Source organism: Saccopteryx bilineata, chromosome 5, assembly GCF_036850765.1.
Source record: "Saccopteryx bilineata isolate mSacBil1 chromosome 5, mSacBil1_pri_phased_curated, whole genome shotgun sequence".
Classification (NCBI taxonomy): domain Eukaryota; kingdom Metazoa; phylum Chordata; class Mammalia; order Chiroptera; family Emballonuridae; genus Saccopteryx; species Saccopteryx bilineata.
Genome location: NC_089494.1, coordinates 136,975,714 through 136,999,061, shown reverse-complemented (window position 1 = coordinate 136,999,061; position 23,348 = coordinate 136,975,714). Strand labels below are relative to the sequence as shown.

General features: G+C 40.4%; 1 protein-coding gene across 1 annotated transcript in view; it reads right to left on the bottom strand.

Moving 5' to 3' along the window:
- Positions 1 to 16,677, bottom strand: part of MKX (mohawk homeobox) — a 75,921-nt gene extending 59,244 nt beyond the window's left edge. Inside the window, exons 1-4 of the mRNA XM_066280745.1 lie at positions 16,425 to 16,677; positions 14,509 to 14,668; positions 6,640 to 6,793; positions 5,905 to 6,240 (exon numbers count right to left, since the gene is read on the bottom strand). Of these exons, the coding sequence (XP_066136842.1) occupies positions 5,905 to 6,240; positions 6,640 to 6,793; positions 14,509 to 14,668; positions 16,425 to 16,612 (838 nt within the window). The 5' untranslated portion in view covers positions 16,613 to 16,677. The remainder of the gene's footprint in view (positions 1 to 5,904; positions 6,241 to 6,639; positions 6,794 to 14,508; positions 14,669 to 16,424) is intronic.
- Positions 16,678 to 23,348: the final 6,671 nt, after the last annotated feature.

Genomic DNA, 23,348 nt, shown 5'->3' with positions numbered 1-23,348 from the left:
ACCCTGGTCAAGGCACATACAAATATCAACCAATGACAGCGTGAATAAATGAAACAACAAATCAATGTTTCTCTCTCTTTCTCTCTGTCTTTCTTCCTTCACCTCTCTCTAAAAATAAAGAAAAAGTTTTAACTTAAAAAAGAAGAAAAAGAAAACAATCCCATTTATTACTGCAACAACAAAAATAAGGTCTCTAGGAATAAATTTGACCAAGGAAGTAAAAGATTTAAACTGAGAGAATTATAGGGAATTGAAGAAAGAAACTGAGGAAGATACAAATAAGTGGAAACATATACTATATTAATGTATTGGAAAAATTAACATCACTATAATATTTATACAAAGCAATCTATAAATTCAATGTAATTCCTATTAAAATACCAATAATGTATTTCACAGATCTAGAATATAAATTTCAAAAATTTATATGAACCAAAAAAGACATTGAATAGCCTCAGCAATTTTGTGAATGAAGGACAAAGTTGGAGGTATTACAATTCCTGATATCAAACTATACTAGAAAGTCATGTCATCAAAACAGACTGGTACTGGCATACAAACAGGTATATAAATCAATGGAATTGAACAGAGAGCCCAGAAATAAACCCATACCTTTATGGCAAATTAATATTTGACAAAGGAGGCAAGCACATACAATCTAGCAAGAAAAAAAAATGGTGTCAGGAAAACTGGACAGGTACATGCAAAAAAAAATAAAACTAGACCACCAACTTACAGCATACACAAGAATAAGCTCAAAATGGATGAAAGACTTAAATATAAGTCATGAAACAATAAAAATTTTAGAAGAAAGCACAGGCAATAAGGTCTCAAACATTTCTCATAGAAATAGTCTTGCCAATATATCACCTAGGGCAAGGGAAACAAAAGAAAAAATGAACAAATGGCACTACATTAAACTAAAAAGCTTTTTGACAGCAAAAGAAACCATTAATAAAATGAAAAGGGAACTTAAAGGAAAACGTATTTGCCGATAAGGGGTTAATTTCCAAAATATATAAAGAACTTACGCAATTCAACACCAGGAAGAGAAACAATTCAACTAAAAAATAGGCAAAGGACCTGATTAGACACTTCTCCAGAGAGGACATCCAGATGGTCAATAGACATATGAAAAAATGATCAAGGTCATTAATCATCAGAGACATGCAAATTAAAACCACAGTGAGATATCACCTCACACCTGCCAGAATAGTTATCATTAATAAATCCACCAATAAATGTTGACAAGGATGTGGAGAAAAGGGACCCCTTTTGCACTGCTGGTGGGAATGCAGACTCGTGCAGCCACTGTGGAAAGCCATATAGTTATCTCAAAAAAATTAAAAATGCAACTGCCTCATGACCCAGCATCTCACTCTGGAAACATAACCTACGAATTCTGAAACACTAAATCGAAAAAATATATTCACCCCTCTGTTCATGGTCGTGTTATTTACAATAGCTAAGATCTGGAAACAGCCAGATGAGTGGATAAAAAAGCTGTGGTACATTTATACAATGGAATACTATGCGGCCATAAAAAGGAGGAAATCTTACCTTACCTTTGCAACAGCATGGTTGGAGATTATTATAATCCTGGAGATTATTATGCTAAGTGAAATGAGCCAGTGAGAGAAAGACAAATACCATATGACCTCACTTATGTGAAATCTAAGGAACAAAATAAACTAATAAAATATAAATGAGGCATGGACACAGGGAACTTACTGACAGCTATCAGAAGGGGAGTAGAAGGCTGGACTAGTAATTAGGATGAAAGAAAATGAAGGGATTAGCTAAAAAAACATATAAATAACATATAGACACAGACAACAGTGTGTTATAGGCAGTGGGAAAGGGGGGTGCAGGCTAAGGGGTGGGGAATGGGGATGGAAAGAGACTTTGCAGTGATGGGCACATGATGCAATGTGCATGTTGTGTTATAGTGAGTTGTACACTTGAAATCTGTACAGTTTTATGAACCAATGTCACCCCAATAAACTCAATTAAAAATAAATAAATAAATACATTTTCTTGAGTATTACTTAATTGTATTTTAAAGCAAAGACCTTATAATTCTGATCAATTCTGGTGGTATATTGCTGCTGTCAGAAATGTTTTAACTAATATTTACTGAGTTATATAAATAATCAATATTTACTCTGTCCCTCTAAAAAAGGACATTTTTTCTGCATGATGCAGAAGACTGAGGATTACAGAGAAATGTTTAATGCATAAAATCAATGATAACATGTCTGTATCTACTTTGATGGTATCTAGTAATTAGAATTACTACTTTATAATCTTTAGGGCTTCTCCTTGCTGAAACTTAACAAGAACCAGTGAAATGAAATTCAGTGATACATTATCCTTACATACACCAATTTCTTTAAAATGCCTCATGGAATAGCAACTCTTTTACAAAAATGAATGGGAAATAAATTTCTTAGCACAGATTAACTATTAAATTGTATTTAAAGGTGATTGACTACTGGAAAAAAATTTTTGAGTTGACATTTTTGTACTACTATAGAACTGGGAAAGGGTGTGGTGTAAAGAGCAGGCAGAAGATTTCCATTTAGGTGAGGAAAGAAAGATATAGCCAGAAAGAATTGAAAGAATTCGGAGTAAGTCCGTATGCCAGCGAAAACCACCGCAGTTGCTTGAAAAATATTTATTGCAAGCCCCTGTCCCACAGTGCACGTGTGTGAGTGCTGACCCAGTCACATGGCCGTGGTGGTGTCGCTTGGTTCCCGGGCAAGACAGCCATGTATTGTTTCGGTATAAAATTTAACAAACCAGTGTTACACCACCTGTCTTTCCTAATTCTTCATCCACAAAACCAAAAAATGTATTCCGTTCTTTTCAAGTTTATAAACATGCATGGAAAACCAGAAGTTTACGTGTCTAGGCTGCATTCTCATTGCTTGCACAACTAAAAAAATACATTTTTAGTTAAAAATAGAACTTGGAAAATGAATAGTCCATTGGAATGCTTTAATAAAAATAAATGGCCAAGATATTTAACTTTGAAAAGCATCAACTACAGAGGCATGCTATTCCTGCTTTGATTTTTAATTTTGTTACCTCTGAAAAAAGCATGCATTTTCAGAAGTGTCATTACACTGGGTAAATTTCCTAGACATATGACCTTGTTTTTACTGGGTAACAGAAAGAAATTTATAAGAAATTTTAAAATAATAGTAGACCTTCAATTACCTCATCAAGATTAATTTTCAAAGTTTCCAAAAATCTTTATTTCTGTTTTTGTCTATACACATTTGCATTGCTATAATTGTATTCAATGTTTCCACAATTTTACCTGTTTTTCACTTACCATCACATTATCAATATTTTTCATGTTGTTTCATAGTATCAGAATCATAAATAAAAAATTTGACTTTTATGCTACCTTAATTTAGTTTGAGATTGGGAAAACACTCACATTCTAAAAAACTGAGATATTTCCCATATTTTCATATGGTTCACACATAAAAATGTATAAAGCATGGGAGTCAACTATTTCTTCAAAGTTTGAAAGAAATTCAGTGAGTCTATCAAGTTAATATGTTTTGGGAACTGGATTTACTAAAAACCATAATTTTTTCTGAATTAGTGATGATTTAAAACTTTTCTCACTATAAGTTTATAATTTAATCTATGTGGATAATACAAATTCATTTCAACTATACATTTGTAGTCAGTATCTTGTTAACAATTGTTCACAAGATTATAATTTTCATTATAATTTTTTTCATATTTTTAATACCTATATATTGATTGCTATTCCTCCTGTCTCATTTCCAACTCTAACGTGTCATTTTTTGCTAATTTCTTTTATTATTGCTTTCAATCAAGAGTCAACTCTTGATTTATTTATCCTTTTCAGCTTTCCAATTTTACCTTTTTTAAAAAAAATTCTTTTCAATTATCTCTATCTGAATAACTTATTTTTCTTTTCCTGTAAATTAATATTCTTAAAGTTCTACATTACTTCCAAGTTCTATTCTGGTCATACTAGTTAGATGTTTGTATATGTAGTTTTAAATGCTTGTTATTAGCCAAATAGTCTTTTATTGCATCTTTTACTTCTTCCTAGACCCAATCATTATTTACAAAACTATTTTTGTATTTCAAATTGTTTAAAAATATTTTCATTGTTGAAATTGGAGACGCAAACAAAAATGAGATTAAGTCATTAGAGTATATTGAGATTTTTCTGTGAATCCTCAGAGATAATGAATCTTGTACACATTTGCAGACACTTGAAGATCATATTTTTGGCCAGATAATCTGAAGGGTATATTAAACAAACCAAATTTAAATTCCTTTCTAGAGTCCTATGGGTGACATATCAGGCTCTTTGGTATACTAAGGACTAAATGTAGTCATTTGTGTAGCATTTAACATAGAGCCAAGCACATCGTAATTACCCAATGAATGATGGTGGCAGCATGTGTAATAATAACAGTGATGCTGAGAAGTAGTTACATTAGTATGTGTAATAATAACAGTAACAGTAGTCTAATAGTAGTTACATCTGCCCTACCTGTTGCGCTGGCTCAGTTGCACTATTGATCTGGACAAGAATAGACTAGCTGTGAGTTCTTGGCCTAGAGTTTCTCATTTATGACAAAATATGGCTGGACTGGATGCTTTTTGAAGTTATCTTCAGCTCTAACATTGCCAAACCTCATTTGTTGGCACTTTCAGGACAGGAACTGTATTTACATCTGCTCCAGGCCACACATATCCTTTGTTCTGGGGATATTTGCTCAAATACCCTTTATGATCAAAGCTCTCTGGGAACTAAAGTCAAGATAGAAAATTTTACCAAACTCACAACTTCACCTGAATGTTTTGGACAAATAGGAATCGATTTATTATTTCTGAAATAAAAATAAAATTTCCAAAGCAATTTAAGCCAGGCCTATATTTTTGCATCACAAAGTCTTGAGACCCATGCTAATTGATATAAACATCAATTTTATACAAAGTATTTCCATGTCTAATTATGGGATCCAGGACACTCCTCCATTATAATTTATTCATAAAGGCATATATATATATATATATAATTATGTTTATCAGTAAGATTAAAAATTATTATTAAGACTAGAAATCCTTAACCTTGGCTGGGTTGTTCAATGGATAGAGCATTGTCATGGCACCCAGAAGTTGTGGGTTTGATCCCCAGTCAGGGCACACACAATGGCAATCAATGAGTACACAACTGAATAAAACACCTAAGTGGAACAAGGAATTGATTCTTTTCTCTCTCTCCCTCTACTTTCTTCTCTCTCTCTCAAATCAATAATTTTTTTTTTTCTTTAGTGAGAGAGAAAGAGAGAGAGCAAGGGACAGACAGACAGGAAGGAAGAGAGATGAGAAGCATCAATTTGTTGCGGGACTTTAGTTGTTCATTGATTGCTTTCCTATAAAAAAAAATTTTCTTTAGGATTATTTAAAAAGCTGTTTTAGGTTTTTATGTATTCATTTTAGAGAGGAGAGAAGAGAGAGAAAAGGAGGAGAAGCAGGAACCCTCAACTCCCATATGTACCTTGACCGGGCAAGCCCAGAGTTGCAAACTGGTGACCTCAGCGTTCCAAGACGATGCTTTACCCACTGTGCCACCAAAGGTCAGGCCAAAAAAAAATTTTTTTAAAAGGATAAAAATTCGTATCATTGTTACTAAGAATGAAAATTTCCCATCATTTACTATGAGCATCTCTGGTAATTAAAAACAAAATGAAAGCTTTAATACCTAATTATGGACAATATGTGAATAATCTGATGCAAAAGCAAAAAAAAGAAAATTATGCTTTTATACCTGTTGAAATAAATGCCTCTGCTGAAGTTTTAATAATTTTAAACAAGGTACCAGAAAAAGCATAGACTTACCTGTGCGATAGACAAAGTTGCCTTCGGTTTCAGATGACGAAGGAGACACTACTTCTTCCTCAAATTCATTGGAACTAAAAGATCCCGAATGGTTTCGTTGCCTTGTCTTTCCCATCATGGCAGCATTTGTGGCCATGACGTGTCTCAAAGAGTCGTTAAGGTAACGGTTCAATAAGCTGCTCTTGTATTTTGGGGGTGATACGTAGTCCTCACTGGCCCGTGACTCTGGCCTCACTCCAGCCTTTATCACTGAGCTCTCACTTTTAATCACAGGACGGTGAACTGGATTATTATAGCACCCTTCGTTCATGTGGCCTCTTGGAGGGTTTTCTCCATCTAAGAAGGAAAAGTATCGCTAGGTAGGAACTGCACATGCTTTCCCAGCCACCCAACTGCTAGATTGAATCATTAAAAATATATGTAAAAAAGGAATATTTAAAGTGTATCAATTTATCTTTGATAATCAAGATTAATTTCTAGGCAGAGTAAAGTAGGAATCTATGTGATCTCTCCCTATGGTATTTTAATTTTAATGAATTTTACAGAAAATGTTATTGTGATACACAATAAATTAAACAAGAGGAAACAGTCATGGTCAAGTTATAGTATTGTAAAAGTAAAAAAAGAACCATTACAGCACCATCATATTTTGAGGGATTGACTTAAAAATAGCAATTGAGTCGAACTTATTACAGAGGCAGAGGCAAGAAAACAAAATAAAAATAACAAACAAACCTTCGGAACACGAATCATCACTGCTTACACTGAGCCGCTCAGCATTTCCTTGAACATACTTGTTGTACAACTTTATTCTTAAAGCCCAGCTTAAATCTGGCTGTCGAACAGTATTCTTAAGTCGACGTCTTGCATTAGCAAACCAATTTGACACCTAAAAAAGTATTATTTTTCAATTAATGAAGCATAAAAAATTACCCATCGTACAATGACATTCCATAAAGGACCTAAGCCTCTCCCACTATCTCTGATCACGAAATATTCTCAGGGCATAACAGCACTGGACACTCATTCCACTTATTCATTCATTCATTCATTCATTCAAACAACATGCTGAGTGCTTACTACAGAGATTGAGCACTTACTGTATTCTGGGAATTAAAACAATCAAGATGCTTTGCCATCAAATCTTCCTTCTTATAAGAGAGGTAAGAGAGTATACAAAAAGTCCAAAATAGGAAAGAATGGGAAGAATAGCTTAATATGCATTAAAATAAAATGATACAGGTTTCCAAAGAAAAATATGTGACTCGAGACTTCATGAAAAATTTAAGGAAATTTTCAGCTTTGAAGGAAAATGTCAGGGATAATGGGTAGGGAACTATGTCCCCAATAAAGGAGACACAGGAACAAAGATACAGTAAGTCAAATTGCAGAGACACTGTGATTGGTAAAGAAGAGAGGCGAGTTAAAGATGATTGAATGATCAAATCTGCATATAGGGAGAAGGACGGTGCCATTTTGAGAAAGAAAGTGGGAAGTACTAATATGCTCCTTTTGGGGCATGTTTAGTTGGAGGTACTAGATAAGCATACAGGAGAGATATGCAGCAAGAAAATAGGAATGGCACCTGACACTTAAGAGTGAGGAAGATGCATGGAGGTGATAGCTGAAGTTGTGGGAGTAGGTAAAATGAAAAGATGGTTAAGGACCAATGGAAACCCCCAGTGATTAAGGATGCAGAATGATAAAAGAGGAGCTGGCAATACAGAGATAGACAAGTAGAGGGAGAAAAGGCCAAATAACATCCAGCTTTAAGCTGAACGTCAAGTGTTTCCACAGAAACACACGGCAAAACAAAGAACAGTCATTTCCATTGTTTTCCTTTTTTATAAGATGCTACTGAATTTCTAGAAGCTAAATGGTACCTGAAGCTATATCCTCAGAATATATATATATATATAAATCTGAGGGGCTGATATTTGCCTTTACAAGAATGAAATACGAAAGAGAATTACATCTTTCTACCAATTTGTTTCAGAAACATGACCCCACATAGCCATAACAGTTTCTGTGGACATTCCTTTTCTTTTTAGATTTATACTATAAATACACTATTTTTGCATATTTTTCAAGCCCTACCTTTGAATGGACCTGTGGTGATTCCTACTTTTTGAAAACAAAAAACAAAGCTACAGTTTTTTTTCTCGTCCCTATGGTAGTTTTTCCCAGTTTATTTACATATGTGCACAAAATATGTCATGTTTTATGTATATATTCAATATTATGGCCTTTGGGTCTTAAGCAATGATAACTTATGTGCAGTGAAGTAATATGTCCCCACGGCACTTCAGAAGTCTTAGTTTTCATCAAAATTTCCTGTCAAGTTGTTCTATGATTACTTATGATTCAGTCTGACTTCAAATTCTCAATCTTGTCCAACCTATAGATAGACAACTTCTGGGACTACTCATTCAACAAGCATATATCAAGATGCTCTTGGTGCTTTAGCCACGGTAGTAAGTGCTCAGAATGGATAAACTGTGTCCCATGCACACACAGAAGGACCAACAGTAAAAATTTATACATAATTAACTGTGACCCACAGGTTATCACTATGGAAGCACAAAATGCCTGGTCCATTTTTTCACTACATTTCTCAAACCTCTATCGTCCAAGTCATGGCCAAAGTGTTTGTCCAAGTCATTGTCACTACTAACTAGGAATTTTAGAACATTCTTTTTCTGAACTTTTATTCTGTCCAGTTGAATGGATCTTAACAACCACCATTAAATGCAAGTGATGATGCACCATTATGATTTAATCACTTAACTTCTTCAAATCCTGACAAGTGTCCTATATTATTCTGTTACTGTGGCATAACAGAAAGAGACCTGGTTTCTTGTCCTGAATTTTCCAAAAACATGCTGTGTGAATTTGAATAAATCACCCACTTTTCTGAATTTCAAACCCTTCATCTATAAAATGCATTAGATGATTCCTAACATCTTTGTTAACCCTCGAAACTAAGATCTGTGACTACAGCCACACTGACCTACAACAGTGATAACTCCCTTCACAGCTGGTGCTAACGCTCCTCCTGCTCTCAACCACTGCTCTCTCTAGCAATCAGATATGTGTGCTTATGGCCTTTTCTGCCCCTCTCACGACGGAGGGCACACTGAACCTTCCCCTAGGCCTATGCCACAAATCTATCAGAATCCAAGTCCAAAACTCTTCGTTACTCTCTTTACTGCACATCATATAATTCAGACACTTTAAATTTTAAGTAACCTTAATTCTTAACCTTAATTCTAACCTTAAATCATACAGTATAAAATCCAGTTCTTATAAATCTCTTCATATTTTTATTAAAATGCAATGGCCTTTTCCTTGAATTCCCTCACCCAAACAACCCACCTCCTGACAGAGGGATAGAGGAACAAAAACCCTTATGGACATGGACAACCCTGTGGTGATTGCTGAGGGTGGGAATGAGAGAAATGGAGAAGGGTAGGGGGATAGTGGTGATGGACAGAGACTTGACTTGGGGGGGGGGTGAACACACAGCACGGTGTATAGACATGTGTTGTAGCATTGGGTACTTGAATCCCGTATAATTATGTAAACCAGTATCACCCCAATAAAATAAAATTAAAAATACATGAAATAAAATGCAATGGCCTTCTAATTTTAATAAACTTTAATATACTATAATTTTAACAAAGAAAAATGGGGACCTTTTAATATCATGGTGGAACCACCTGGTTTTTTTATATAAGGGTCATATCCTTTTTTTTGTTTTATATTTCCATAGTATATTAATATATATACAGTTATATATAATTTTATATAAAATTATATGTATATCATTTATATACCCATAGTATATTAGAGTTTCCAGAAAGCTTTGCTGATGTCTAATATAGGCTGTTTCTAAACTGATTTTATAAGTTTAACAAGCACTCAATCTGCCTAATATATTTACTCTGCCAATATTTTATTATCAGAGGTTTACAGCACAACCAAAGGGCTGGATACAGTCTGAGGCTTTACTATATACTTGCATTAAGTTGTGCCAACAGACAGACAAATAGTTGGTTAACAGATCCACATAAACATTGTTTTCCAATTTTTTTTGATGAATTAATGCAAATGCCATCTGTTTCACTGAAGTTAAAAATATCAGTTCAAGTTTTCTACCTTTAACTCATTATGAGTTACTTCCGTTTATTATTCAAATTCTCTTTAAATTCTATTTTACATGAAACAGGCCTCCTTTCCAAGGTTAGTTCTGGAGAAACAGCATTTTAATGTCAAACTCAGAGCTTTAAAAACTCTATTTTATAGTAAATGCTTAGAGAACTAAATATCTAAATGCTGGAAGAGAAAATGAAGTAATTTTCATCCTACTCTAACTGAGGTGTTTACATTCATCATATTGACCGAGCAATCATTACAGCAAACCCAAAGGGATATGTTGGCATCTGTCCATCTGTGAACACACAGAACTAACAAACTTTTTCTGGGTTACTCAACTGAAGTATTGAGCACCTCATTTCCACACCATGTGGTGTAACACTTGTAATAATGTAGAAGGACCTTTCCTGAGACTTGGTTGAATATTTAACAGTTGCTATAATCCTTTGCACTCAAACCAAGCAAAAATAGAGCTATGTACCAGAGGCAAAACCTTGCAACCATAGCAGTTTTAACCATATGGTGCATGGACATATCCTAGAAATTTGAAAGTTCTACTATAAGAGGAGGAAGCATTAACATCCAATCGTTAAACTGTAACCTCAAACATCCTCTGCCCTGCACTCTGCATTGTGATCATGAAAGAAATCATCCCAAGGAGATATTTCACTCTTCTAATCTAGAAAACTATATAAATATATTTTAAAATACACACAGCTAAACAATGGAAAATAGTAAAATCAGATACAGCCTCTACTTTCCTTTTTAAAAACTCAACAACAGCAAAAACATTCTTTAAAGGCAATGAATCTTTGATAAGATCTATCTTTTACAATAATACAAAACCAAAATTGTATGCTAGTTTATATTATTCCACAATAAATCTGTTTATGTTTTGAGAGTAGAGAGTATATTTTTATAGTGTTTCAATAATGGTCAGCCATAGAAACCAAGCACAATGGAAAATGTTGGTTGATCAGAGTCAAAACCCACCCACACCAATCATCTGCCTGTTAATTTTGTAAAAATGCTTATATCTCATTAGGAAGTAAGATGCCAGATTAATAATGCAAATGAGAGTCAAACATAGCACATTAATAGCACATTAAGGCAAGTTGCCAAGCCTTGCCAAGTCTAGTGCAAGGCGAAAGTTACCAAGTCTAGTAGTGAAAGTTTCGTAAATAATTCTTTCTACTTCATTTTTCAGGGATAAATAAAATAGGCGCCTATTAATGTTCTTAGTGCTTCTATTTATCAGAAAAAACAAACAAACACCTTTGTGGTCCTAAAAATATTCTTTCCACTAAAGTTTCAGCTTTTTGTTTCTGGACTTAATGGAGATTGCTGAGCAGGTTTATACCTCTCCTTATTAACTTCAGAGTAACAAAATGAGGCAAAAATGCTTCTTATGAAAAGTTTGACAATTTGACACATCAAAAGGAAAATGTTAAATGTAAAAGAAATTATCAAAATGTAAGATAGTCTTATAGTTAAGGAATAAATGTTATGCTAACAACTTATTAATATAAATCATGAGAAACAGAGATAGGTGTTACAATAAACAAGAAATAGGAGTTTAAAACCAGAAAGGGGAAGATTCCATCTTTATTTACAGACAAAAATAGAACATATTTCCATATATATTGAAAATAATAAAATTAGTTATACTCTTGACTGTTTTGTAGGACCATCATATAGCATTAAAGATAGGGAACTGCCCGCTGTGTATTCCCTATAATGGAATGGATTTCAAATCTTAATCAGATTTGAAGACACTCTTTAGCTTTCAGAAGGGTGTTTTGGAAATCCACATGGTGATTATAGTGGTATTTCCTCATTAGAATCTTTTTACTTTCTTAACAGGTAATGCTAGTTCACTATAGGTTTGCTGAAGTGTAATATAGGCTATTTCTAAACTGATTTTATAGAGATATGAAAATGACTAAGACATGATCACTCTTCTCAAAAAGCCTGACTCCACAGGAGAAATTTATTCAGCAGGAGAACCTGACTCATTAAATAGGGGTCTAATTTGCAGGGATCAAAAGCATTATTCAGATTATGGCTTTGTATTTTTTCCCCCTGAAGTGTCAAGTACTTGCATAATTTATTTGGTTTCCCATGGAGTCAGAATTTGGTTTGGCTGTTAATATATGCCTGACTTTTACAAACACCTCATATATAGATGTGTGTGTATACTCACTCATATTTCTTTCCTTACATAGATATCCCTTACGCCTAATTGAAAATAATTGAACCCAAAATCGGATTATATATAAAGTCTCTTGCTTGTAGTATAGACTTTTATTTTTTTCCATTTATTTTAAAGTTCCAGAAACAAACTTCATATACTACAAAATTAAAAATCATTACACAAGAATCATGTATTATTACAAATAATTACTTTTGCCCTATTTAAAATGACACAGTTTTGTGCATTTTTATTTTCGGAAGACTAGAGTAAGAGAAAGAAACTGTAATGAGAAGTTTTCATTACATGGATGAAAACTTCATGTACTTCATGTAAATTAAAAAATGTAAAGTCTTACCAGGATCTTATGGCAAAAAGAATTGTTATTTGCATTTCAACTATCATTACAGGTAGAAAAATGATTTGATTTTGTATTAAAATGAAAAGTTACTTGTATTGCAGTTTACAAAACCATTGCACATGAAAATTTAAGTGTCTCTGCCAAGGACAAATGTTACTTTTTATAATTAAAAATTATAAGTTCTAAGCATGTCATAAATATTTTTGCTATTATATAAGAGAATGGTAAGCACTAGATATGGAACTATGTAATCGACCAAAATAATCTAATGTTTAATTGCTAAATCATTGTGAAATATTCACATATCTCTATAAATTAGTATATTTTCAAAATAAATAGCCCACCTGTTTAAACTGAAATTTGAACATATATATTTATTTTCTTAAGTCAAGTTTTTCTGACTGGAATAATTTATTTAGAAACTACTTTTGTAAATCACTGAAAGTGACATAGTTTTATGTTAAACAGATAGTAAGCCAAAAACACTGAATTAATTTTCCTCTCCAGTGCTGCAAGAAATCCATATTAATACTATTGCTTGTTAATATGAAGCAAAACAGATTTTTTTCCTCTACAATTGTATTCTGAAAATAACTAGACAAATTATAGTTTTAATACACCTGAATACAACTCAACTTTCATGCTGTGTCAAAATTTCCAGTAATTCTTAAATAAAAATTTAAATACTCTTGAAAGCAATTTTTATTTTACCTAATAGTTAAATATTGTTTTTTTTTGGGGGGGGGGTTCTCCCTTACTGTATAATGGGATACCAAAATGTCACAAACACAGTGATGTAGTGCTATTATAATGAATGAAACTTAGCTCATTCAGAGTCTCCTCCTTTTTTGAATACATGGGTTCTGTTTGCATTTACAAAAGTTCCTGTCATTATATTATTAAAGAAAAGTGGTGTGATGGAAAGAGCACTTGATCTGGAGTTGCATTATTTCTAGGCCTACCTACCCTTACTAACACATAACCTTCACGTGGCTTGGTTACATCATCTGCAAAATGCTCAAAGTAACTTCTTTACCTATGTTTTTATGACTATCAAATAAGATTATGTAGAGGATAAAACCAAGTCAAATATAGTGTTGTCCACTAGAGAGGAAAAAAACTTGGCACCATTTCTACATTTGACAAGTAATCAAACTATTTGAAATCTGCCTCTTCTTAACCCCAGTAGAAAGATACCATCAGGGAAATTAGTGTATTCTAACTAATGCCCAGGATGCTTCTTTTAAAAAAACAAACAAACAAACAAACAAAACAACCCAAACTACAACAACAAAACTCTTCTTGCCTTCCAACCCACTCCTAGATCTGTCAATAATGCTTAAAAAAAAAAAAGTTACCCTATAGTTGGTTCTCAAAGTGTGGTCCAGGGCTTCAGCGTCACCCTAGAACTTGTTAAAAATGCAAATCATGGGCCCCACCCCAGACCTCCTATTGAAGCAGCAACCCAGCAATTTGTTTCCACAAGTCTTCCAGGCGAGTCTGACGCACATTCCAGTCGGAAAATCACCGCGAGTAGTCCCATCGATATCCAGTTCTATAAGGTCCAAGAGTCCAGATTCCCAGACACCTAACTCTGCAGCTGCCTTTCCACCGCCCTCCCTAACAGAACACCATGCGATCCCTCCCGGAATGAACATTAGCCACGAAATGGTAGGTGGGACTGAAAGGAGACCCAGAACTTCCCAGAACACAACTCTGTCCCTGGGCCAACCCCTCATCATCCTCATCAGCAGGAGCCAAAACGTCCGGCTGGTCTTTCTCGGTGCCATCCTTCTCTAGGGCGCAGTGCCAGGTGGAGACTAGCACAAACACGAAGCGTGCCCGCTCCTCAACCCTCACCAGGAGCAGAATCAGGGGCTTGGTGGGTCCAGGTTACCTGCACTAGCGTCATCTGCGAGCCGAGCGCCAAGAGTATCTTCTCCGTCTTGGTGGGGTACGGATTGTCACGGTGCTTGTAAAGCCACTGTTTGAGGGGCCGCGCCATGTCTTGCAGGGCCTGTCGCTTGTGCCTCACCTTCCCGCCGTTCTGACGGGCCCTGGGACACCGGAAAAGGAGAAGGCCCCAGTAAGTTGCGCTGTGTGCAGCCCGCAAGGATCCCTCCCGCCGGGACGCATTTCAGCGGTCGCCGAGCCCCCGCTGGGCACCCCAGAGTACCCAGCCCAGTCCCGCGCACCCGCCCCGCGAGTCCGAGGTTGAGGTAGGGGAGCCACACAATTTCTGAGTGCGAGTATCCTTTCCTTGGTATCTCCCTCGGAAATGGCCTGGTCGTCGCACAGGAGTCACGTGACAGTGGAGGACCCTAAATTAATATTGAAAAGGGGGATATCTTGAAGTCAGTAACCCGAGGTTAGAGGCTTAGGTGATTTGAAGGAAGCAGTTATTCAAACTACAGATCTGTGCTGCAGAGCTGTCACCCTTCCCTCGCCCGACCGCAGTGCGCCTTCCTATACTGGCCCGGGCCTGTTGGGCTGGGGAGAGGTTGCTGCAGGCGCTTGAATGTTCTTTCAAGGAACTCAAGCCTGCTGCTCAGAGCTTCCCATCGCCTGGGGTCAAAGGAAAGGTCGCCCACCGGACTGCGGGAATAAAGCAAGGGAGAAGAGCCTCCCCGCTGCCCTGGGTCACTGAGCTCTCTCCATTTCCTTTGATCCTCTGGGGAAAAGAAGAAACTTTTCAAAGAAAAAGTACTGGAGAAAACACTCTACGGGTCTCTTCCGGATATTAGCAGAGTTCAAAAGTTTGTAAACCTCTGTTCCACGAAGTTAAAGAAAAAGACCTCTAAAGCATTCCTTGGAAGAAGAGATGAGCAGCTTGAAGCCATCCTTGGACGCTGCGCTCCCAGAAGGCTCCGGGAGGTGTCGCCGCGCAGACACCCGCGAGCCGCGCTACTCCTGGAGGCTTTAGCGCCTATGCTAGCCTCTGGGGCTTTTGCTTCTAAACACTTTGAAATGCAATTCCACCCGAAAGGACTGGTAGTAACATTTTGACGAAACCCAATCTCTATTTTACTAACCAGCAGCACCGCAGAACAAGCAGCTTATGCAATCTTCCAGGTGGAGACAGACGGCCAGGACGGCCGCCCCTCCCCAAACCCGCGCTCCGGGAGGTGGACCGGCTAGGGACCACCGTCCACGTGTCTGCAGCCTGAGCAGCTGGGCCCACCCGCGAACTCCCGCCCCTGAGAAGCCCTTCACCCTGCTAAACCGAATCCCGGCACGGCAAGCTCGAGGCCTTCCCCTCCCGGCTGGCAACCGCCCAGCCAAGCCCAGCCCAGCAGCGCGCGGTTAGGGCGCCCTGAGCAAAGCCCACCTTCCCGATACCCTGGCGGAGGCAAGGCGAGCAGCAAAGCGGTGACGAACCCTTGTCTTGACAGAAGAGGGGAAGCCCACAGGGCTGACCTGACCTGGGAAGCCCCAACTGCTTGGCCCTGTCCTACTCCGTTCTTTATACAGTACATGATTCTCAGTCGTGCGTCTGCAACTGCGGTCCGGAGAGGGACAGGTGACCCACTACCCTTAGGTCCAAATATGGGGGGATTGAGGAAGCATTTCCAGGTGGCTTCGATTTCCAACAAACCTCTTTTCAGCTGTTCTAACGAATCAATCCCCTCATATTTTGAGAAACTACTATCTTAAAACGAGAATAAGCAAAACCAGGAGGCGGAGACCTGCCTTCCCGGGAACCTCCGCACCTCTAACTCGCGCGCCCCGATTGCCACTTTCACGCCCGCGTCGCTCACTGCTCCTACTACTCTGGGCTGCAGGCGGCCCGGGGCCCCAGCAGGGTGCGCATACCCGGTCCTCCGGTGTCTCAGGCCGAGGTTGTCCTTGAGGGGCGAGCCGTCTGGAATGCCCACTTCAGGGCAGGCGTGGGGATTCTCCATGACGCCGCCATAGGGCCGGCCGCCCCGCTCCCGCTCCGAAGCGCTGCGGTCTTCAAAAAGCACGGTGCCGTTGAGTTTATCGAAGACGATGGTGTTCATGGTGAGGGCTGGCAGGGGCGCCCGGCGCGGCCACAGCGCCTCGGAGCCGGGTCACCGGGAACTCCGTAGGGCTCGAGTTCTAGGAGATGAAGGGGCATCACGTTACTTGCTGGGAGCGCTCACACCCGGAGCGATCCCCGCCCGAAACAGGCGGAAGGATCCCGGCGGAGGAGAGAAACTACGGTTCGGAAGAGGAGCGGTACCGCGTTGTCGAGACGAGGAACCCGCACCTCTCCGCAGTCGGCTAACCCGCTCCCCTTATTCCTTCATACTCTGGGTCAGATCCCTGCCCTCCGTGGGATCGAGCCCCCGAGGCACTTCAACCAGGAATAGTGGTGTATCCGAGGCGGCAAAGGAAAGGAATTTCTAAACGAGCCTTTCTGCCTCTGTTTTCGTTTGGAAGAAGCACACTCCAGACTGCGGGGCGGGATCCGCGCGGGGCCCTGCGGGGTCTTCAGCCATAGTGGAAAACTAAAGCTTTTCGGAGCACCCGCTCTAGTCGTAAAGAAGGGTTGGAAGAAAGGGGAATTGGGGAAAACAGGAGCGACTGCATGCGCAAGCCCCAGTTAATGAGTTCCAGGGCATACTGGGATTTCGGGGATTTTCATGTTCTCTAGATCTTGGATGCGTTGACTGAAACCCCTGCGTCCGTCCCTGGGGTGGGGTGAGGGCTGAGAAAGCACACTCCAGAGCTAGAGTGTAAGTATCGTCAGGGGCAAAAGCACCACATACTCCCTATCCCCCTAAATCTTTCTACCATCCCCAGCCTGCTCCGGGACGCGCAGGGCCGGGGCAGTTCAAAGGCACTGGAATGCCAGGCTTCGCGAAGCCCGCCGTCGGTATGGTCCTCTTCCGCATCACGGCTGCGAGCCTGGAGCTCGGAGCCCTTCCACGCCCGCCCCTTTTGGGGTTTCGAGGAACCATTTCAGAGGCTGCGAAGGTGTTAGGAGAGAAAGTAGAAATCGCAGTCCGTGCACTGCCAGGCCCTGCGGCTGCCACAGTCTGACAAAGCCTGTAGCTCACCTCCCGGGTCCCGGCGGCCGGGAGTCTCCGCTCGCCGCGCGCGAGCGTCAGGGGCAAGTCCGCGCTGCTGTGGGCCAGCCGAGTGACCGCCCCGAGGCGCACGGCCGCTCCAGCCCGCCCCATCTCCCCGCCTCGCGCCACGGAGCCTCTCCCGTTCCTTTCTCCGCCAGCGCCCCTCACCCGGCCCCGCCCCCCCTACAGCCAAGCCCCGATCCTCTGCGCGCGAGGCGCCCACACTTGCCAACGCCCCTCGCCCCGCCCACCGGCCACCACTGCAGCGGCCACGCGCGACTGTAGGACCGTGCCCACGGAGATTAAATGACGGCTTCCGTCAGTGTTCGTGGGGAGGTGAAGTCAGACCTCTGCTGGTAGCCCCGCGTCCCATAAGATTCAGTTCTTCCGCGCAGACAGGTATGTGTCTGGGGTTTGGACACAATCTCGGCGATAAGTGTGAGAGCAAATCTTGATACTCAGAGCCCCGGTTCTAAGGTCAGGACTCCGTTTTTTCTTTGTAAAGCCGTGCGCTTAGTGCTTTGCGTTCCTGCTGCTCCATTTGTAAAATACATCCTTTCTCAGCCCTACGGTCTCCCCTCTGCCTACCCAGCCCAGTCCTCCTATATGGAGGAGTGTTTTTCCTGGCGCATCCGCCCCAGGGCCTTCTCCGGCGGTCCCCAGCCCTCACAGAGTGGCGGCCACCGGCACCCCGCAAGGCCTGGGTCCACACGCATCAGGCGTGGTGGGAGCCAGCGGGAAAAGTCCCCTAACCCAGGGGGTCCCGGGGACGTGGGAACAACCGCCCCTCAGCCTCCCCGGGAGCCCACGCGCAGTCCTCCGCTCCTCCTCTCGGCTCCGGTGCTATCCACTTACCTTGATTCACTCCAAATTGTCACTTGTGGAGCTCCCTCCCTGTGGAACTGCCTCGCCCAACGCCCGCGAACAATTTCAAAGTAAAGGAGGAGAAGCCAGGTGGGCTCCTAGCAGACCCTCCGGCCAGCCTTAGCGGCCACCGGGGCGCGCTCCCTCTGGACCCCAGTGGAGATGGGCAAGGGAAGGGCGGGAAGCACCGAGGCGCCCGGGGCCAGAGCGAGCCTCCCATCCCGAGGCTTCGGGAGGGGACTCGGCGACCCAGGGGCTGTACCTGCTACCGTGCGGCCGGCGGCCGGCGACGAGGCTGTCGGCTCCCCCGCGTCCAGGCTAGGCGTACTCCCATCCCCGCCGCATGTTTTCGGTGCGGGCTCCAACGCGCTCACCGCCGCCACCGCCGTGGTCTCGGCTTTATTTACCCAGACAGGCGCGCGCGGCCCGGGAACAGGAATACCGAAGCCTTCTCATGTTTCTTGACTGCCTGGTCCAGCCGGCGAACATCCTGCGGGCGCGGTATCCACGTTCCCGGGCGGGCCAGAGGAAGCCTCGCGCCCGCAAGGCTGTGGGGATGGCAGTTAACCCTTGCAGCGAAGATGCCACTGGAGGCGCCGCGAGGGCCCCAGCCCGCAGCGTCCTCAGCTGCCAGGCCAGGTTCCCAGCTCCAGCGGCCTCGCAGGCTCCGAGCATAACGGGGCGACCTCTTTCACGCTTAGGGGAGAAATTCTCCGAGAGGCCGGGCTCGGGCTCCGGGAGCTGAGAGGCTGCGGTGCAAATCCCGTGCTCCTAGCTGGCTCGAGTGTCGGAAATTTCACTGCAAGTGGCTGGGCGGGAGAGAATACTGAAGCGTGGCCTTTATTTTCCTCGCGAGTAGCTGGAGTGAAGTTAGAGGTCGGTTTTGCGCCTATGGCGCGTGAGTTTATTGCAGGAGGCGCTTGAGCCCCGGGAGTCTGTTTTCTGGTGTCATCACACTTCTGAGGTCCTGTGCCTGTCTCAAAGCCAAGCACACATTCACCTTCCCGGGTCCGCGCTAAAGCGGCTGCCCTCGCCTCTGAGCATAGGCACGGAGGGAGGCAAAGCTAAGGCGCGGCGAGCCCACGGCGCCCAGGTGTGGAAGAGAGCGCGAGCCCAAGGCCAGGGGTCTGCACGAAGCCAAGTAAATGGAACTTAGAAGAATCGCGCGGGGACACAGTGCAAGGAGTGAGAAAGGTCATCAGATTCTCTTATTGATGACGCTTGGCTTCCCACCATCACCGCAGTGTAGAGTTGCGAAGCTGCGATTCCGGTGCAACCAGAGGCTCCTTGCTTGTCAGCCTCTCCCGAAGGCACGGAGCACCTAGACGTCCGCGTTCTCGCCGCCGGCCTCTCCGCTGCAGCGACACCTTTCATCAGCTTTTAAGAGCGAAAGTACTGTATATAGATTTACCCAAACCTGAAAGTCATGCATCATTTGTCCTTTTCTTCTCTGAAGATCGCTACCAGCTCTGGAGCAGTGGCCCACCTAAGCATCCTCCTTTCGGATAACCTGGAAGTGGTTAAAATACACACTAAAGCTATTTTTCCCAAGACTAATCAGGCTCCCCCAATTTTTCGTATGTCATCTCCCAAAATACGCGGCAGCAAACCGAGCCGTTGTACAATCTAAAGCAGAAAGGGACGTAGGTTTATATTTTTGAGCATCAAGCAGATAAATATCATTTTAGATCACGTTTCCCCATGTTATTATTTCTCTTTTATGATATAACTTGCGCTTATAGCGCACTCATCTTGTCGTTGGAGCAGCACTTGACTAGCTGTGGTGTGGGTACATTGCAGACATATAAAGGTCTACAGACCTTGCTGTAGGGATTTAAAGTCAAGGCTACGTCATCAAGTTTCAGCCATAGACTTGATGAGAATAAGTTGCAGAACAAAAGTGGTTCTAACTGGTAATTGATAGGGGGAAAGAAACCTCTCCCCCCACCCCTTATGGTCTCCATGACTGTGATGGTGGTCACCAGACATCATGTATTTGGTCAGCTGTGCTGGGTAAAGCAACAGGCCTGCATGTAGTTGCTTGCATTTTCACAGTGCCTACTCTACTGACTTATAAAGCTGTATGCTTTAATATAGGCTAGAGTAGGCCAAATGAATTTTTTCTATTAGCCTTACCTTATCTACACAATTTTAAATGCATGTAGAGAACTTTGGTTGAAGATACAATGACATGTAAGATTTGTTTTTCTTAAAATCTGATTAAAAATATATAGCAAAAAAAAATCTTTCTGCAAAATGATTTTTATTTAGTAGAATAATAATATATACCTTATTAAATTAATATATGGTAATTACTTTAGATGATAGTTTTAGTCATTAAAATTAACTTAAAATTAAAGAACAATAGAGTTCATTAAAATAAAATTGTGTGTAAAATCCCTCTCTAATATAAAAACTAGCATGCATTTCGTGAAAGACCAAGATTTTATTTTTACGCTTCATCTTTTATGCAAGAGTGAAATGTTTTCATTTTAATCCACTGTTTTAAATGTCACATTTCCCTAAAATGTGTTTTACTCCACTTCTCATACTATATTCTAATCTCAGAATATTAAATGCTGCATTATAATCCTCAGAAGTAAAGCTTTCAGTTTTAGGAAGATTTAAGGAAGTGTATGTGGAAGATAGCCGTATGTGGGTGAGAGCGGGGACGGGGGGAGACTCAGGCCAGAGTCAGACGATTTGATCCCTAATCTTAATTCCGGTTAATTTGATGTTAGTTTAGCCAGAATTTACTGAAGTGTAAAATGAAGATGATTAAGTTTTCCATTAACTTGCCTTACACTCGCATCGATATAATATATATATATGTTTAATGTGAAAGCTACATATTGCTAAAGCTAGAAAAATGTTAAGTAAGAACATTTGGTAGAGATCTAAATTCATTCCATTGGACTTGAAGTGATTATAAATATAATTTTTACTTTCTAATGAAGGGGGAAAAAAGGTTTCAGTTTTAGCAAGCTCATATTTAACCATGAGACCTGACATTTCAGAACAAATATTGGTCATAATTTTTTAAAAAAATGATTGCTTTTAAACTCTTTTGCAGTTATTTCTTATAGGCAATGAAATAAATTACAAAGCAGGGGTGACTATCTATTCATACTCAATAGTATAAAATAGTAGGTTTATGAACAAATAACAGGTCCACTTCACACTGAGCTGTCAGACCTGTAGAGATACAGATGGAAACAATGGAACAAGTAGGGGAAGTCACTGCTGCAGAAATACTGAGAGCAGACTAGTAGAATGCATGGCCGCAAATACCTCATGAGGCATTTTTGCTTTACTTATACTTTAATTGTATAAAGAATACAGAATAAATTCTCTCAGAGAGAGTCTTCTCCATAAATTCACTCTCAAGCACTCAAAGAATAGAATACCAATGGAGGTTCCCCTTTGGCCATCTCCACCCAACCCCATTTCTCAGAGGCAACCACCAAGAGGTAGCCATTGCCAAAATGATGTCCACCCTTTCCACCTTTTTCTGTACATTCACATAGATGAGTACGAACAAAACATTATAGTTTTGTTTTATTACTGTTTTAAATAAATGAGACCATACTTTGTACCTCAGTGTATGCACACAAAGAGGAGTGTTAAACTAATTCTTGCTTTTTCACTCAATAATTTCATAGAAAATGTTCATAATAGGACAGATAAATGCAATTCCTTTTGAACTGTTATATAATACTCCACCATCCATTTAGTTGTTCCCCAATGAATGTTTCTGTCTTCCCAATTATCACTGTTATGAACATCAAACATTCTTGTACATGATTCCTTCTGCACAGGTGTAAATATTTTTCTAGTAACAGCTACACAGATGTAGAATTGCTGGGTTGAAGGAAACATGATTTTAAAAATTTTGATAGAGACTTCCAAATTTCCCTCTAACCTACACTCCTCTCTAACACATCAGTGTCCTCATTGCTTCCCATGCTTACACACCATTGCATATGTTCAGTCTTCATAATGTTTGCCTACATGTTGAGTAAAATAATGTTTCATTGTCTGAGAACCTTTTTGTTTATTTATAAGCCATTTTTATTTAAGTGAAGGATTTTGCTTATAGTCATTGCTTACATTCTTTTTAGATGCCTTATAATTTATGAAGGACTTTTTGTAGATAATTTTTTTCATCATTTGTAAACTTCAAATATTGCAAATATGTTATCTGGCCTAACGTCTACTTTTTACCTACTTTGTCTTTGTTTAAATGTAAATATAGGTAAATAAATCTGTCTTTTCCTTTATGATTCTGGGTTTTGTGTCTGCCTTGCAAAGGTTTTACCTATATTTCCTTCTAAAACTTTAAAACTATTGTTTTCACATGGTTCTTTAATCCTTCTGAAACTGATTTGTATGTTTTATGAGGTAGAAATCTAATTTGATATTTTTCTTCTCCAATTGAGTGGGCAGGTATTCCTATGGCATTTATTAAAGAGGTTTTCCCCATTGACTGGAAACAACTTTTCTCATATATGTGGTGAGTTCCTTTTCACACATGTAAGTGGGTCTAAACAAGCCTTTGAGAGATGTTGCAAAAGACTGATCAGAAGACTAACAAATTTACAATCGACCTCAAAATTTTAAAATGATTGTGCACTTTAAAGACTTTCAGTATTATTCTGTTCTAATTTCAGAACATGTCATTTATCGAAATAGTAACATGCATTGCCTGGTTATGGTTCTAATTTAGAAGGCTAATTCAATACTGTTGCAGGATGAAGCTGCTGTTTATTCAGTCTTTGTCCTGCTCATTTTGGGACAGTGATTTCAGGGGCCATATTCTCCAGAGGAGAGTACAGCT